Source organism: Muscardinus avellanarius (genome assembly GCF_963383645.1).
Source record: "Muscardinus avellanarius genome assembly, chromosome: 4".
NCBI classification, from domain to species: domain Eukaryota; kingdom Metazoa; phylum Chordata; class Mammalia; order Rodentia; family Gliridae; genus Muscardinus; species Muscardinus avellanarius.
In genome coordinates, this window is record NC_137789.1 from 21,070,184 (window position 1) to 21,089,821 (window position 19,638).

General features: G+C 37.4%; 1 protein-coding gene across 1 annotated transcript in view; it reads right to left on the minus strand.

Annotated features, from left to right (window-relative positions):
• MTBP (MDM2 binding protein) overlaps nucleotides 1-19,638 on the minus strand; it is a gene marked incomplete at its 3' end in the record, with an annotated part of 76,977 nt that overhangs the window by 34,815 nt on the left and 22,524 nt on the right. The window contains exons 12-13 of the mRNA XM_080694998.1: nucleotides 4,887-5,060; nucleotides 3,128-3,235 (exon numbers count right to left, since the gene is read on the minus strand). Coding sequence (XP_080551124.1) covers nucleotides 3,128-3,235; nucleotides 4,887-5,060 — 282 coding nt within the window. The remainder of the gene's footprint in view (nucleotides 1-3,127; nucleotides 3,236-4,886; nucleotides 5,061-19,638) is intronic.

The window sequence follows — 19,638 nt, forward strand, 5'->3', positions numbered from 1 at the left end:
TAGTAAAGATTGGGATAAAAAGGCAAAAAATAACCTCTACACAAATAAGTTTGCAAATAAGTGGGAAATAAATATTTGAGAGAAAAATATAAAGTCTAAATATGTCATCAAAAGAATGCTTTATTCCTAAAATTATTAGTAATAACTATGTGTTTATTAAATAAAAATGTAGAATATCTACATGTAGCAGCAAAATGAGCATCAATCAGATTTATACTGGGTTCTGTAAATTTTAAAAAGATGTAATGAGCTCAGAATACTAACTGGAATACTGGAGCAAAATGATATCACTGCTGTTTTGATATTTATTTTGCACCATACTGAAGAGAATCTTATTTAAAAATTGTTAAGCATTCTCAAACATTTTCTCTCCTCCTCCTCCTCCTCCTCCTCCTCCTCCTCCTCCTCCTCCTCCTCCTCCTCCTCCTTCTTCTTCTTTTTTTGCTATACTTGGGATTGAACCCAGGAGCATTCTACCTCCAAGCTACACCCCCAACCTTATTATTTTTTTAAGATTTAAAGAATTTTATTAAAAGATAGAAATACAGAAGATAGTTACAGCCTCACGTTACCCAGGGGTAACATGAGGGGGTATTTCGAACAAAATCACCCCCCAACCTTATTTTTTATTCTTCATTTTGAAACAGGGTCTCGCCAAGTTGCAGATGGCCTCACTAAGTAACTGAGGCTGGCTGCAAACCTGTGATCCTCCTGTCTCAGCCTCCCAGGTACTGGGATTACAATAGTGCATCGCCTCACCCAGCTTTTAAACATTTTTTGAAAAGTCACTGAAACAAGATATATTATTAAATATCTTTCTAAGTTGAAAATTTTATGTTATAAAAAATTAGGTAAGGCAGATTATAAAACTATAAATTTATGTCATTCAAATATATGGTATTAGATATAATTTAAAAAGTAAAATTAATGATAATCTATTTAAAAATTAAGCTCTAACAAATTTTATTTTATTTAAATGTGTTCTTTTTAAAAATAATGAGCCTCAGTAGTATTGTTAATGAGTATAACTGTCAAAACTTTTTCAACTATTTTTGTCTAATATGATACTAGTCATAAAAATAGTGGGGAGACAGTAATGTTTACTCCATGTTTTGTTGATGATTTTGAGGAAATCTTATATACAACTTATTTTCCTCTGAGTCAATATCAAACCAATGATTTTTTTCAAAGAAGGCAATTCCCATTACGTTCTCGGTTTTCATCCTGTATAAATGTATAAACTGAATGAAATGAATCTCTTTTCTATTCACATTTCACATATTTGGAATCTCCGAAGCCGATGCTCAGACATGCTTCCTGGAAACTTGGCTTTGTTGTCACTTGCCTCTGGCCTTTTGAAAGACAGGAATTCTACACAGATTCATCTTCATGACTAAAGTTTTGATCCAGCATTAACTCTCTGGGCAGCAAAGAGATTTGTTCAATAAGTATTTTCATCATAAGTGGATTAGCTGGATCATTAATCTAAACTAAAATTTAATACTTCAGATTGCAAACTGGCCACTTCATGAAGACTCCCAGCTGGTGTCTCCAGCAGTGATGGGCTCTAAGACTTTCCTCATTTCAGGTCCCCGACTTGGCCTCTGCAGGGCGCTGTGCAGCCTGGCAGCTGCAGGTGGTTAACACCTCCACAGCCCCCTGGCCTCAATGCCCTCCTCCCTCTGTGGAACCTTCATCCACATCCCTGTCCCCAACCCTCCCCCTCTTACAGTGTCTCCAGTGGGGAGGGCGACAATGAGAAGGGAAGATGTAAGAGCAGAGATACTGAAGGAGCCCAGTACAAAAAGCTGCAGGAGGCTCTCGGCAAGGAAATCAGGGCCTGAGGTGGTTTGGCAGCAAATAAAGTGAAGACTTGAACAACAGGGTTGCTGATGTCTGAAATAAACATTTTATAGCTGAAAAAAAAAAAAAACCTCTGGTATTTCAATATCTACTTTTTCAGATTTCAGCATGTATTGACTTTCATTGTAACTGATTTGACTAATTATGTTTTCCTTGAACACTTTCTTTGTTAAACACAAAATTAAGAATATACATTTACCCTGGCTTTATACAACTGAAAAAGTTTGAAATCCTTACATGAATAATTGGGACAGAGTATTTTTAAATAATTTTCTATTAAACCAACAGGCTATTGTTCTCTTTTAACATGCTTTTAAACAAAAGAATAGATTTTATTTTATAACATGACTAGTAATTGTAACTGAGGAGGCCTAATAATTTTCATGTTTCTTAGATTTACTTATAATAAGTTTATGTTTGCCAATAATACATGCTTAATATTTATAGACAAAAATAAGACTTATAACAAAGTTAATAATAGAAGAAAGCCCTTCAATTAAAACTCTTGAAAAAGTGTTATTTTCCAGAGTGTGGAGAATTCATAATGCCAAATTCACTCAGTGTGTGAATGGTGTGTTAACGGTGACCAGCGTGGTAACGGTCATGATTAAGGTCTAAGAGTCAAAGCCCAAGTTACTACATTAACATTTTCTACTTACTTGCAGTCTCTATCCTCCTGCTACTAAAAATATATAAAGAAGATATATGTATCCATACATATATAAACATATATACACAAATATTTAATTAGACCCATCTTTTCTAACATACAATGAAAAACAGATTTTTTTTTTTTTCAATACGATGGATGGGGCCCAGGAACATTGTATCTCTAAGCTATATCCCACGCCCTATTTCTTATTCTTTATTTTAAAATAAAATCTCACAAGCTACAGAGGGTCTCACTAAGCAGTTGAGGCTGGCTGCAAACCCACGATCCTGCCTGTCTCAGCATCCTACATACTGGGATTATAAGAATGGGCCACCTTGCCTGGCTTACAAACAGATTTTGATATGTAAAATCTACCTGGCAAACTATTCCTAAAATGTTAACAGTGATATACAAATAAGATTATTTTGAATCTGATAAAAATAAAAGTTGTAGACCTCTTCTCTTCTACATCATCTGTGTCAGGAGTGTCAAATTATGAGTGCCAAACCTAAAAGACAAAGTGTGCAAGAACAAGTGTACAAATAAAACTGGCTTATGTCAGAAGAAAGCAAAATTCTTACAGTAGAATGAGACACACCAATCATTACTTACTCAGGCATTCTTTCAAAGCCAACACTCGAACATTAGCTAACAGTTTTTCTCTCCGTAAAATCTGCTCCCCAGAGAAACGTGGAAGTGATGATAAATCAAAAGGAAAGCCTGAGAAATACAAGAGTTAACATTAAAGATATTCCATGCGAACAATTAATATTCGGTTCCTAGAAAATGTGTTAGGACATGATTAGAAGGAAGACGCCAATTGTTCACCTGTTCACCTCTCTTGATCTTATATATTTCAAAGTAACAATTAAGCAGGGAAAAATAAGCATACTGGGTTGTTTTGCATTTTAAACTCTGACCTGATTCTTACTTAATTCTTTAGGGAAATTTAGACACCAGAGCTGAATACCATACATATTTTTTTCTATTTGCACAGAAAACATAGATGAAATATCATCCCTCGTCTCTGAAGATCATTTTCTGCATAGCCCATGATGAACCACACTTCCTATTTTTCCTTCTTGTGCAGTCAGTCCCAAGATCAACTATGCATGATGGTCCCAGGACAGCCTTGGCTGGCCGAGTCTCTTTCCTGTTTCTTCCTGCCTATCGTACTCAGAATTTATCTTGAGATAGAGAACAAATATCCAGAAGAGTTCAGGCTTTGTTCCCCTCTCCCCTAAGAGCAGTTGCCCTTCAAAGATTTACCCAGTAAGTCACACAGCCCCTGACACGCATCACACAGGGTGTCTTGCTTTGGGGGTCACTTGGCTTTGGTGGGAGTAGGGCACATGCAGGGAAGACTCCAATTGCCCCAGGCAGCCCACACCTCATAACTTATGAATAAATGAGTTCTGTTTCATCAGACTTAGACAAATTGGAAATCAGTGCAAGGTGGGCCTACACAGTAGCTCAGGATGCAGTGGGCAGAAACACTTGTGCTCCTTACTCCTGTTCCTGGAGTTGGCACAATGACGGTCTTTGCTTTTCTCCATGTTGTAGGAGTCTCCCCTTGGGATTAGTAATTAGCAAAATTGCATCCCACTATCAAAACAACAAAGTATGGTAAAAGTGACACCGAATGGCTTCTACAGTTGGTCACAGAAGTCCTTGCTGCTTCTTAGAACAACTTCTCTAAGAGAAGTCAGACCATCCTGAGATCATGAAGATGTGAGGAAGTCCAAGCTGGCTAAGGGAAGGAAACATAGAGAGAAAAATCAGCTTTCATCTCTTTGGGCCATTCTAGTCCAGGCATCAAGCACAGGAGTAAAGAAGCTATCTTAGACACTGAGCCCTATGAGATCTTAAGGGGACCAAAGTCCAGCTGCATGTGACCATAATCCTATGTGAAATCAGAAACCTCTAGCTGAGCCCACTCACAACATACTATGAGAGACAGTGATGGTGTGTCTTTATGCAGGGTAGTCTGTTATGCAGCAAAAGACAACCAAAATATAGAGCTTGGGAGAGAAGAGGAAGGTAGGCAATAAAACAGGAAAGGCTTGAGAGAAAGCAAATGAAAATGGGCAAACAGCTATAAAGAAAACACAGGCTTCAAGCAGAAAATACTAAAAACTTTGTATTTGGAATCAAAGGCTGATCTACTGAGTTTTACCATACATAATGTGGAAGCAAGTAACTACCTTCACTTGTATTGTAAAAATATGTTTTAATACACTTGAAATAAAATGTAAACCAATGGCAGAAAATTTTGAGAAAAACAAGTTTATTATATAGCCAATATTTCTTCTACTTAAAAACTATACATACAAAGGTAGAAGTGTGGGCTTTTTGTCTACTTAACACTTACTCAATTTGGCTTCATCTGTCTTTGTTTTCATTTTTCCAAGAATTAAACTGAGTGCGAAGGAGCCATTGATCTGGTTGGCTGAGTGAATCAGTGTGGCTTTACATCTTCTATTGCCATTCCCTTGGACCAGGAGATAATAGCTAGAATACTCTCCCTTCACTTCAACATCTGGAACTAAAAAAAAAAAAAAACAAAAAAAAACAAAAAAAACAAGGATCTCAGTAAGTATGTAAAGATGCAGCACAAAACACACTGATAATTTATTCCACCTAAAGAAATATAATGGTATCCATGTTGTTGTTGTTGTTGTTGTTATTATTATTATTTTGGAGTACTAGGGATGGAACCCAGAGGCTTTCTACCTCTGGGCTACACTCCCAGGCCTATTTTTATGTTTTATTTGGAAACAGAGTCTCACTAAGTTGCTGAGAGCCTCACTAAGTAGCTGAGGCTGGCTTCAAACCTGTGCGATCCTCCTGTCTCTGCCTCCCAAGTGCAGGGATTACAAGCGTGCACCACCACCCCGGCTATCCATGGACATTTTAAAACAAGCTATACCTCAATACAATAAGGGCCAGTAGCCGTTCATTGAATTGAGAAAGCTCTTAAAAGCTTACACTTACGAAGCATACACTTTAGTTTTAAGCTAAAATATTCATTCTTTTTGATGTGACTAACTAGAGTTCTGAGAGATCTTTCTTATACAGCCACACCCATAACCTAGCTTTTATTTCCAGCTTATATTTCCTTAAAGTGGAATGAACTGACTTCTAGAAGCCCACACAACTCGAATGATGAGAAAAGAAATGTGGATATAAAAAGTTGGACCTCCACATCCATAGACTCTATATGAGGATTTTAAACAACACAGATTACCAACACAGATTAAAAATACAGGCTCTTACCAACACAGATTAAAAATACTCCCCCTCCAAAACCCAATTGTACTAAGCATGTACAGACATTTTTCTTCTCATTATTCCCTAAATAATACAGTATAACACCTATTTACATAGCATTTATATTGTATTAGGTATTATACATAATCTAGAGATGATTACAGTAAATGAGAGGATGTGTGTAGGTTATATGCAAATACTAGGCCATTTAATATGTGAGATCGGAGCATCCTTAGATTTAGTTATCTGTGGTTTTTCTGGAACCAATTCCTTAGACACTGAGGGAAGACTGAACTGAGAGTAGCTTTTTCTTTCTTTCTTTCTTTCTTACAGTGGGCATCTATAATGTATATTACAGAGGGAATAGAGAGCATTCATTAATCTGGCATGCCAGTTATGTGAAGGTCGGCTAAGACAGCTTCTAATCTATTTTAAAAACAAATCAAGTGAGGGTTACAGTGAAGGTTGAAGAAAAGCTGGAGAGCCTTTGAGAGTAAAAATAGAAGTAGCCTCTTTTGTTAAGGATAGTGAATTGGAAATAATAATTTATTTTCACTATATTCTGAAATTCCACTAAATGAAAAGATTTAAAAACAGTATAAATCTACCAAGATTGATATCTGAGAGAATAAGCAATAGCCATTTACATTTAAAAGCAAGAAAGTATAGGAACAATTGGTAACAGAATTCAATCTCTCACCAGCTAAAGAATCAGAGAATATAAGCAGGAGAGAGCTCAGAAGCAACAAAGTTTATACTATAAGTTTCCCCAAGAGGCTCTGGAGAAGTGTCCCCAGAGAGGACTGAGAGTGAAGTAAAGTTAGAATAGGATGATACTTCAAATAAGTGAGATTAGTCAGTCACAAAAAAGAAGAAATCAGATGCTTTCCCTAATATGTGAAAGCTAAAGGAGAAATAGATCATAGGAGGAACTCTAGGTGAAAAAGGAGATCCTATAGCGAAGCAGATAAGGCAACCTGATTGTGGGGATGGACGGGGGGGGAAGAAGGAAACTCTCTAAAGCACACGATGTACTTCAACATATCGAAGTCAACCACTAAGCCAAGCGTGGGAAGGAGGGTTGGAGAGGGATGGGGTGGGCATTGGGTAGGGGCTAACTGGGCAATGTGTGCATGTATGTCTATACAAGATATTTTTTATCCCATTATGAATGTATGAATACAATGCACCAATAAAAAATTTAAAAAAAAAACGAATAGGAAGATATACTAGAGTTGGCTTGAGAAGCAGTCAGGCCTCCTGATTCCTTCCTTTTCTTTCTTTCATTATTTTTTCTTTCTTTTTTATGGGTGGTATCATACATGTGCACACATAGTTAATCACTGCATTGTAATTACACAGCGTAGTCTGGTTCAGAGGGACACTAGCACACATGCTCACAGCACTCCTGTATCCCCCTCTGCATCTTGCTCCGCGCCCCACTTCCTCCCCATGGAATGCCAGTGAGATTGAAGTGACACCGTCATCCATGGACATAACATTATTTGCACTGCTCCTTCCTCAGTCCTCTTTTTCTCCTCTCTGCCTCCTTCCCCTAATCTCCTTCCCCTCTTCTACTGGTCTGTTTCCTCAACTGTCTGCAGTCCCTTTCGTTTCCTGTTTCTCTTTAGCTTTCACATATGAGAGAAAGCATAAGATCCTTGATATTTTATTCAGGAAAATGATTGGCCTTCCTCAACCCAGAAGATTAGAGCTTTATTCTCTGAAAAGAGTAAAGGTGTCTCTTGCCTGGGAGGAATAAGAGAGAGCTGAAGGCTGAAGTTCTAAACTGATTATCAGTGAACTTAAATAAGTGCTTATATACTGAATATTGAGGCCCCCTCATTTTCTTCCCCTGTAAAACTGGAATTTTAAAAGCCAGATGGCAGAACTGAGCCATCTTTTGAAAACATGGGAAATTCTCGAATCCTGGGAAAAATTTCAATACCAGGTTGGGGGAGCGCATCTAATGAAAATATCCTAATGAGACAACTGTAAATGAAAATCTTAAAAACTTTACCCATGTATCCAAGTTGTCTGATATTCTCTATTCCATGTTAGCAGGCAGCCCAAAGTTATGGGACTTAAAGTCTTTAATATGAAAACCAGAGGCCAAAATAAACAATCAGAAGAAAGCAACTTACAGGGAAACAAAATGCAGCAAACAATACAAAAGAAAACATTTGCTACCTTCTTTACTGGAAACTGAGGTTGCCAAAAGATACAGTGGCCTTAATCCATTTATCATCCTAGCACTCTGCCTACTCAAGTTATATGTCTCCTCAATCTATGACAGCCTTCCCGTATTTATTTTAAATTCCATTTCCTTTCTTAGCATTTTAAATGCCAAAGTCTGTAATTACAACAGTCTTGTTTCCCTCAAAAAAAAAAATAAATAAATAAATAAAATTACTTGAAAAACTCCCTTAACCATAAGGACTCTGCTATCATTTAAAAAATGTTGTTCCATATTTGGCAGATGGTAATTGAAGAATTATAAAATAAACTTTATGTAAATACCACAGAGTAACAGATTCACAATTAGCATAGTTATTCAATTCTTGACATTTTCCTAAAGAAATTTTCCTAGGAAATCTTATTTTCCTAAAGGAAATAAGAAAATTAAAAAATAAAAAAAAATTTCTGGGCTAGGGTTGTGGCTCAGTGGTAGCCTAGCACTCACAAGATCCTCTGTTCAATTCCCAGTACTGCAAGGAAGGACAGAAGGGAGCGAGGAGGGGAGGAGGAAGGAAGGAAGAAAGGAAGGGAGGGAGGGAGGAAGGGAGGGAAGAAAAGAGGGAAAATTTCTATTTTCAAATTTATTCAGGAAAATGATTGGCCTTCCTCAACCCAGAAGATCGGATTAATGAGATAGGTGGTTTGCACGCCCCTTCACATACAGTTTTGTTACACTACATAGGTAAAATAAAGGAAGCCAAAACTACTAAGTGTTCATTAGCTGCATAAAATTTTACATATTAACATATAAACTACAATGAAGGCATGTCAGTATTGCATGTCATTATTAGTATTTCATTAGCAAAACATAAAAAAAATCAAATCTCATGAATACATTTCTTGGTGGCCTTTAAAATCCTATAATACCTTTGCCTTTTTTTAAAAAAAAATTTCTATACCAATAAATTTCTTAGTGGTTTTTAAAACACTCTATACCCTCACCTTTTATTTGTTAACAATTCAACAATATGAAAACAAAATCATATTAATCTGAAGGGTAAATAATATTCCATGCAGTGGAAGGAAAATTTAAAAATCCCCATACAAGGACAGCAAAGCTAGGATTGGAGCCTGCCGTGAGGCAGGGCCGGTGCTGGGGCCAGCGAGGCCGGGATCGGAGCCTGTCGTGAGGCAAGGCCGGTGCTGGGGCCTCCGAGGCTGTGATCAGAGCCTGCCGAGGGGTTAGGCCGGTGCTGGGGCCAGCGAGGCTGGGATCGGAGCCTGCCGTGAGGCATGGCTGGTGCTGAGGCCTCCGAGGCCGGGATTGGAGCCTGCCAAGGGGTTAGGCCGGTGCCGGGGCCAGCAAAGCCGGGATCAGAGCCCGCCATGAGGCAAGGCCAGTGCTGGGGCCTCCGAGGCCAGGAAAGGAGACTGCCAAGGGGTTAGAAAGGTGCCAGGGTCAGCGAGGCTGGGATGGAGCCTGCCTTGAAGCAAGGCTGGTGCTGGGGCCACGCAGGCTGGGATCGAAGCCAGCCGAGCGGTTAGGCCAGTGCGGTGGCCAGCGAGGCCAGATTCAGGGCCTCCCATGAGGCAAAGCTGGTGCTGAAGCCAGCAAGGTCTGGATCAGTCCACTGGGTAGCCAGGCCACTACTGGGGCTGTCAAGAGTGGGATCGATACTTGCAATGCGGCATGCACAGAGAAGTATCACAGAAAATAAAAAGCAGATGCTTCCCCTAGTTAGCAATAACTAGGAGGAAAGGAGTAACAGGAAGAGATCGAGTTATAGAAAAGGCTCTATAGCGAAGCAATTAAGGTGACCAATCAGAGGGTATGGGATAGAGGAGGGTGGAACCTCTTTAAAACGCAGGAGGTACGTGAACAAATGTATCAAAGTTAATCACCAATCAAGCATGGGATCGAGGGAGGGGGAGGGAATGGGATGGGGATTGAATGAGGGCTAATTGGATGATGTGTGCTTATATATCCTCTCAAGTCTTGTATTACAATGTGATGTATGATTACAATGCACCAATAAAAATAAATTTAAAAAATTAAGACATTCACAGATAAAATAAAATTAAAAATGTAAAAAAATTAAAAAATATAAGTCCCCATACAATTAGAATAATATTCTAGTTATTACATATATGTATATTTCTAAATATATAAGATAGAAATAATATATTATATATGTAATATATATTTATGTGTATAAGTCACATTCTTTAAGAAATGGAAAATAATACAGTCAATTGTTTAATTTTTATTGGTGCATTGTATTCATACATTTTAATGGGATACAAGATGGTGGAGACATACATGCACATATCACCCAATTAGCCCTTACCCAGTTCCCACCCTATTCCCTCCCCTCCCTCCTTCTCATGTTTGGCTTGGTGATTGACATTGATGTTTGTTAAAGTACATCATGTGCATTAGAGACTTTCCCTCTTCCCTCCTCCCATCCCCTCAATTAGGTTGCCTTATCTGTTTTAAAACTCATGTCAAAAATTAAATACTAGCATATCTCATCTCCACTGTAGACATATTAGGAGGCTACACTCTTTTCAACAATGACATCATTGCTTAATGTTAGACTAAACTTTTGAAAGTGTTTTGAGGGCCAGGTAGGGAGGCAAAAGAAAAAAGGAAGCAATCTAATTACTTTATATTCCTAAAGCATCTTCAAAATACATATTTCCTAGCTTGATTTTTTCCACCTTATTCATCAGACTAAGCTTTGAACAATTTAGCACAAAACTTAGCTGCCACTGAGATTGTCCAAGGAAATATGGCTCAATTATAGACTCTAAAATGATTTTAAGATTGATAGTATTGTTGCATAGTTGCGTGAAGACTCTTGCTGAGAAGATTGCAAAAAGGAAGAAGGATTTATAAACTCTACCATAACTATTTTTAAACAAATAACATTAGGACCAAAAAAAATGTATATTTCCTCTTTGTTACAATATAGCAAAATATACAATTTGAAAGCAACAATGAACAGAGAAGCTATTCAGAAGCAACTGTAAAATCTTCCTCATTGTGAACAATGACTTCTTCACTGTTCTAGAGACACAGATGGCATATAAGGTTAGAATAACAAAAAGCTGCTGCAGACTTTACAGTGTTTACTTTCATTTCCAATTTGACTCAAACAAGTTTGAGATACACTAAGCAAGTGCTGTTATCCTTCTATTCTAGATAAGAAACCCGAGGCCTAAAGCAGTGATTCACAATCCTTTCTCTGTCCTGACACACCCAAAGGACTCACTTCAGCAGGAATCTTCTTAGCCTAGGGTTGAAGAGAGCACTAAGGAGGGAGGAGGTCCTCAGTTGTGGTTGCACATTTAAATCACCTAATGCACTTTTCACATTTCTGATGCTGTGCTGCCCCCCAAGTATGTGGGCCGACTTTCCTCAGGTGGGGCCCAGCTTGATTTTTTTTTTAAATAAGGTGATATTGTATAGCTAGTGTTAGAAATCATTGAACTAGGGAGAGCAACAGAACCCTGTTCAGATTGAAGGACCTCTAGTTGTTCTTACAAAAAATTTAAAGATTTAATGAGGTATAATGTATGCATGTATGTACATACATCCATATGTATATGAAAGGCTAACTTTAATGAAGGAGAGCCATTTGTGCACCCGTCCATCTGTTACTACCATCCAGTTTGGGAAAACTTCCATCATACCTTTACAGTCAATCTCCTCTCCTACCCATGGCCACAGGCAACCATCGATCTCCTCTCTCCTTTTGCCTTTTGTAGAAATTTCAGATAAATGATCAAACAATAAATAATCTTGTCTGACTTTCCCTAAAAAACCTAGCATAATACAGACACACACACACACAATTTATTTATTTATTTATGCAGTACCAGGGATGGAACACAGGGGCATTGTACCTCCAAGCTACATCCCACCCCTAGTTTTTAGTCTTTTTTTCTTTTTCTTTTTGAAACAGGGTCTCACTGAGTTGGGAAGTGCCTCGCTAAGTAACTGAGGCTGTCTGCAAGCCATGATCCTCTGGTCTCTGCCTCCTGAATGCTGAGACTGCAAGCCTGCGCCTCAAGATGCTTTATTGTTGAGTATTACACTGTATGGAAAAGATAAATTTTATCTGTTTGCCAGCTGATGAATATTTACCTAGTTTCTAATTCTTAGCTATTAGGAATGTTTTTATAAACACTTGTTCACAAGTCTTTAGGTGAACATTTTCATTTCTCTTGGGTAAAAAGCTAGGAACCAAAGTGTCGGGATGTACAGGCAAGTACAAGTTAACTTCCAAATAGTTTTCCCAAATAGCTAATCTATTCTAGATCTCCAAGATTTGCCATTTCTCTACATCCTCATCAACATCTGATAGTAAGTTTTTAATTATAGCCATTCTAGTTACTATATTTTAGAATCACATTTTGGTTATAATTTGCATTTCCCAGAACATTAACGATGTTGAGCATCATTTCATGTGTCTTATTGGCCGTTTGTATATCTTCTTTGGTGAAATATCTATTCAGGTCTTATCCATGTATTAATTAAGCTATTTCATTACTAAATTATGAGATTATATATATATCTGTCCATTATCAGAAACATGCTTAAAATTGTTAATGAATAGCTTGTTTTTTAATCTTCTTAATGGTGTTTTTCCAAAAGTGGACATTTTACATTTTGGCAGACTCTAGTGTATAGATTTTTCTCCTTCTGTTCAAGCTTGTTTGGGCCATTGTAGGCCCTTTGCAATTTTATGTAAACTTAGGATCACTTCACAAATTTCTACAGTTTGCTGGAATTTTGATAAGGATTGGTTGGAATGTATAACTCAATTTGGAGGGAAACTTCATCTTACTAATTGTATTAGTCAGGTTTCTTTCACTCAAAAAAAGGCCTGAGATAATAACTGATAAGGAGGAAAAATTTTTTTCTGGCTCAGTTTTGAGTCTTCAGTCCATGGTTGACTGCCCCATGTGGTGAGAGCTGTGGAGAGGCAGTAACTCATGGCAGGAGGAGGGAGAGGAAGCTCCTTATCTTATGGCAGTTGAGAAGCAAAGGGCTAGGAAGGGGCCCTGAAAGGAAACACGCCCAGAGGCTCACCTCCTCCCACCAGGCCCCACAGCCCCCTCCCATACTGTGAGGTTCCACTACCCCCAATAGCACAAGGGGCTGAAGACCCAGATTGCAACACATGGCCTTTGAGAGACATTTCATATCCAAACTGAAATGCTAATAATGTTTTCCAACCTACAAACATGACGGCTCTTTCCACTTGTATCTTTTTTAGTTGCTCTCAGCAATATTTTGCAGTTTTCAGACTATAAACCTTGTACTTCTTTTCAGAGATATACCTCACAATATTCTATTCATTGCTTCTGGTCCATGCCTTTTCTGTTCACATGTATTAGGTTTACTTTCTTCTTGAGGTTAATGTTCAGATTACTGACTTTAGATCACTCTTCCACCCTGTGACAAGCATCTAAGATCTTAATACTGCTTTAGCTATTTTCCATAAGTGTGATGTGTTTGCTTTTATTTTCATTCATTTTCTAGTTTCCTTTTTGATGTTTTCTTTGGCATAAGGGTCATTTAAAACTGCATCTGGGAGAAAAGCGGGGCTTAAGAGTCCCGCTAACAACCAATCTCCATTACCACAAAAAGAGCGCCTTTCATAGCCAGAAAACACCATCACCAGAAAAACAAAAAAACCACCAGGCTCCAGAGAGAAAGCGGACTGAGAACAGAGCTCAGGGCCACAGAGGAGACACACGCGCCCGAGGACGCGGCAGCAGCGCCATACTGCCGGCGGCAGCGGCGAACTCAGCGGACGGCTACAGCAAGCCAGGTGAGCCGCTGCGGAACAGCCAGGCGGGAACTTTCGGCGCAGACAGCATTTAAAGCTCCCAGTGGCTGAGCTCAGCACACGCTGCAGGGATTCAGAGTGGAAATCAAAACCAGAGAAGAAAAAATACGCCAGCCTCATGGCCGAGGGCGTGGCAGAGGCGCCATATTGCCACTGGCGGCGGCAGCAGCAGTGAATTCACCGAGTCCAGTACAAATACATCTACGTACTCAAGAACAGTGAGTCAAATTGCGGGCCACAGAGGAGAAATCCCAGTATTGTGCCTCCTGGGACTTGACCCAGTGAGGGAGTGGTGGTGGCAGAGATATCACACCATAGGAGAGCGTGCAACCTGGCACCCCCCATAGTTTAAAGCAGCCTCTATCGACTCCCTGGGTCGGAGACTCTGTGATACAACCCAGTAAAGGAGTAGTAGGGTCTGAGATAATACAGACTCGAGATCCAGAGCACCTTAAGTGAAGCCATAGTGACCCAAGGGAAAAACCCAGAGAAGGCACAAACCTCCGAAATCATGGGAAAGAGGAATAACACTGGAGTAATGAATGTGCACAACCCCACAACATCAGAAATGATAAAACAGAAAATCAGAGATTTCTAGAAGATCAAATCAGGAAAATAACTGTAGAAATAATAGAGGTGCTTCGAAAAGAACTCAGAGAGAGCCAAAAAGAGATAAAGGATGCAATTAATGAAGTAAAGGCCTCAATTCAAAGCACAAACAACCGATTAGACCACATGGAGAACAGAATCTCGCTCTTAGAAGATGAGCAATCCAAAAATGAATGCATAGTTTCTAATCTAGAAAAAGATATCCAACAGCAGGAATCTGACATTGAAGAAATATGGGCCTATCTTAAGAGAGCTAACCTAAGAATAATTGGAATAGAGGAGGGAAAAGAAAGTGATACCAAAGGGATCAACAATCTCTTCAAGGAAGTAATAGCAGAAAATTTTCCAAATATAGAGCAAGAGGTTGATACACAGATCCAGGAAACTTATAGAACTCCCTTTAGACAGGATCCGAGAAGAGGATCCCCACGCCATATAATTGTCAAAATGACCGATGTGGAAGCCAAGCAGAGAATCTTAAAGGCAACAAAAACAAAGGGCCAAGTGACATTCAGAGGCAAACCAATTAGAATCACTCCAGACTTCCCAAACCAAGTCATGAGAGCCAGAAGGGCTTGGAGTAACATATTCCAAACTCTGAAAGAAAACAACTTCCAGCCAAAAATTTCCTATCCAGCAAAACTTTCTATCAAATTAGATGGAGAAATAAGAAGCTTCCATGACAAACAGAAACTGAAGGAATTTATGTCTTCAAAACCAGCGCTAGAGAAAATACTCAAAGAGATTAACTACAAAGAAGAAAGAGGTAACACTCACCAGAACCAGAGAAACAAGAGTTTCCATCCAACAGACAACTAAGATTGGTTATCTGTGGAGATTCATTATTTATGTTAGTCTTTTACCTATCTCTAAATTGTATTGTTTGCCTTTATTGTTGTTAATTTTTAGGATTTCTAGTTGGGATATTAATATACCTTCAGATATAGCATTTGGAAATATTTTATCCAATTCTATTAGTAACTTTTAACTCTGTTTACATTGTCTTTGGATATACAATATTTTCTTTTATTTTTTAGGGAGTTTGTATATTCTTCTGTTGCCTGTGCCATTGAAATCATATCCAAGAAATCACTGCCAATTTCAATGTTGTGAGGTTTTATGACCCAGATTTTCTCCTAAAAGTTTATAGTCTTAAGATTTATATTTAGGTCTTTTATCTAGTTTGAGTTAATACTTGTATGTGGGATTAGGTAAGGGTCCAATTTTATTCTTTTCCATGTAATTATTATTTTTCAACAATATTTAGTTAAAAGATTATTATTTCCACCACCAAATCTTCGTGGAAACCTTGTCAAAAATAACTTGACAATATAGGGAAGAAGTTAGCTCTAGGCTTGTATTTAACTCCAATGGTCTATATATCTGCCTTTAGAACAGTACTACACTGTTTCAATTATTGTAGCTTTATATGGTTTGAAATCAGAAAATATACATCTTCTAGCTTTGTTTTTGCTTCGAGATTGTTTTGGGTATCTAGAGTCCATATTCCATATCAGGATAGATTTTTTTCTGAAAAATAAATATATGATAGTTTCACCTAAAAAAAAGAAAAAAATATTCTCTGGTAAGAAAGAAAGCAAAAAGAAATATTGAAATGTTATCTTTAAGTCATCAAAAGCTTGGTATCAGACAAATGAAACTGTTATGTGAGATTATCATTTTTAATTTTGGATAAATTGCTATAATACTAGATGTCAACCACTAAGCCAAGCATGGGAGGGAGGGATGGGGAGAGAATGGGGTGGGGATTGGGTGGGGGCTGACTGGGCGATGTGTGCATGTATGTCTACAAAAGTTTGTATCCCACTATGATGTATGAATACAGTGCACCAATAAAATAAAATAAAAAAAAATAAATAAAAAGAAAAAAAAAACTGCATCTGTTTTCAAATATTTGAAAGACTTCTCAGATTTTTGTTGATTCCTAACATAATTCCAATATAATTGGAGAATATGCTGTGTATGATTTCTCTTTTATCAAATTTACTGAGACTCATTTCATGACTTATCATATATATATATATATATATATATATATATATATGATCTATCCTGAAGAATATTCCTGACTGACAGAATACTTTGTCTCTGCCATTAAAGTTTATTTTCAAAATCTTTACCACAGTGTTTGTTTCAAAAGATAAAAATTATTTATATATTGACCAGTAATAAATACAAATTATTTATATATTGATCAGTTTCAGCCTGCTATTTTGAAAGACATCCATCATGTGATTTGAGTATTAAAAAGGACATGTAACATTATTTCAAAATATCTCTTCAGGCTTTATTAGTCTATTCCCTTTAAAAGTATTGTTATTAGAAGATTTGTCTGCCAAAAAAAGTAAGGCAAGAATATCTTTAAATATTTTTCTTTCAAAAGACTTCCACTTTTTTAAAAAATAAGACAACAAAATCATACTTGTTACATTATCGAATGCTGAGAATTATATTATCAGACACTATTTTACTACATTAGAATAAATGTAAAGGGTCAAAATAGAAAATCCCAAGTTTTCAATATTCTTTTCAATGTACGCTTTACATGATGTAAAAAGAGGTTATATGTAGTCTTTATGTGCATTCAAATTGGAAATTCTGTTTCTTCCCTATGACATTAGAGATATTCTTGGTATCTCTGTACCAAAGTTTTGTCATTTGTAATAGAAGGTTTTGTAGTTTATTTTTTAGTATTGTTCTAAGACTCAAAGACAATTATGCAAAGTATATAGCATGTAGTAGGTTTTTAATAATGGCATATATAATTTTTATTATGATTTAAAGATGATTACCATTTTTTGACAATTTCATAAAAACATATGCAAAAAGCTGGACACTTCATTATACAACTGTCCTTTCATTGCAAATTTTATATAAGAAACTTTCTTTTTTATTTATATTAAAATTAAACCTTTTAAAATTTTTTTCATTGGTACATTGTATCAGTTCTTAATGGAGCACAAGATGGTAAACAACTCTTTCTTTAAAAATGTATAGTAGGGTGTAGATACTTTCATTAGTTCATATAGTTCCTTTACATTTTTCTCATCAAAATAATTTCTGAGGCCGGGCTTGGTGGCGCACGCTTGTAATCCCCGCGCTTGGGAGGCGGAGACAGGAGGATCGCGCAGGTTTGAAGCCAGCCGCATGCGTTGGCTTAGGAGACCCTGTTTCTAAATAAAAATATAAAATAGGTCTGGGAGTGTAGCCCGGAGGTAGAAGGGCTTCCAGGAACCCCAGTACCACCAAAAAAAAAAAAAAAAAAAAAAAAAAAAAAAAAAATTCTGAGTATTTCATTGAATCTTAAAAAGCATTTTTTAATCTTAAAAAGCATTTTTCTGCCACTATAATTTAAACATACTTCAAATTAAATATTTATTTACTTTAGTTCTAGCCATAAAGGATGTGGCTGTTTAAAATGTTTTGTGTAAAAGGAGCAACAAAATATTGTTTTAATACATACCCATGTATTTTATAAGGTGTGAAACTAACAAAAACTGATGCACAAAGTTTGGCTCATGATGCATGAATGGAGTCCATTCAAAGCCTTTCTTTGTTGGAAGAGCAGTTATTACTATCTGAAAATGGGCTATATTCATTTCATTTTATCATTTAACAAACATTTGGGGTTTTTTTTTTGTTTTTGTTTTTGGTGGTACTAGGGGTGGAACCCAGAGGCTTTCTACCTCCGGGCTATACTCCCAGACCTATTTTATATTTTATTTGGAAACAGGGTCTCACTAAGTTGCTGACAGCCTCACTAAGTAGGCTGGCTTCGAACCTGTGTGATGCTCCTGTCTCAGCCTCCCAAGCACGGAGATTATAAGTGTGTGCCACCATGCCTGGCTTAACAAATATTTCTAAGTACCTATTATGTAAAAGGAAGGTACACTTTTAGTATATTAGATAGCAGTAAGTGCTGAGAACAACAACAAAGTTGGGAAGATTAGTGTGGCACCAGGCAGAGTCTGCTTCTAATTTCAGATGAGACGGCAAAACAGAGCCTGACTGAAAAAAAGTTCCAAGATCAAAGGTCTGAAAAGACCGAGAGCTCTAGCTGTGGCTACCTGGGGCAGAACCAAGGCTGTTACCTCCACAGAAGGTAAGCTACAGGAGGGTGAGGGTTTCATTCTGCTTACTGCTGGGGTAGCATGTAAACAGTACCTAGTATATTGGAGATAATAAAAATATCTGTTGAAAAATGAGTACTTAATGCATATCCAAAGATCCAAAGATGTATAAACGTACACACATACACAAATACACTGACTTAAGGTTTGCATCACGAATGGCAACATAACCATCCTGCATCTTCTGTTTTTCATGCAGTATGCCTTAGGAATTATTCCTAGTCAGTTGTACCAACCACAACAACGTTATGATAGGACTCATAATTACTTCTGAATACCTATTTCTTTGTTATGGTATAAATACCATGAGAAGATAAAGCTCTATCCCCTTGAGCAATAATCCTTAGATAACACTACCTAACTGATCCACAATAGCTATTACAATTCAAAAAAATGAGTGAAAGGTCTGAACGACATACTTTTAAAAGAGTAAATGCGGTGACAAGGTGACGGAGCAATAAAATCACAACTAGCTTTAAGAAACGGCACAGGGTTTAGTTTGGAGACTCTGGCACAGGTAGGATAGCAGGGCAGTATAGCTGTACATAATTCGGTTAGTCACAGAGAAGCAGAGTTAGGGCTTCGGCGGCTGACCTGAGAGTTGATGCGTTCCCTGGGACAGAGAGAGCAGCTACTGCTACTGGTGTGATGACAGGATAGCAAGCTTTCTGGATACAAGAATTACTGAAACTTTTATACTAAAACTTGGTTTCTCGATTTTTACAAAAGTTCTCTTAATGGAATACGTGGCAAATTTTCCCTCCAGAAAGGGTTATAGGTAGAACAGACTTAATAATTAACTATCCAGTTTGATTCTGTTGCTAATTCTGAGCTTAATAAAAAGTACTGTCGAGTGTCAGGTTAATCAGCCCTTAATGATACAGTCTAATCAGTAATCAACAATCTGGCTTCAAAGATTATCACGTGACCTATGCCTTATTATAATTCAGAAGTTACCACTATTAATTCCCCAATTTCAAGAGGCATTAGCTTAAAAAAATGAAATCAAGCCATATATTTTATTAAAGTTGCAACAAAATTCATGTAAAAACTA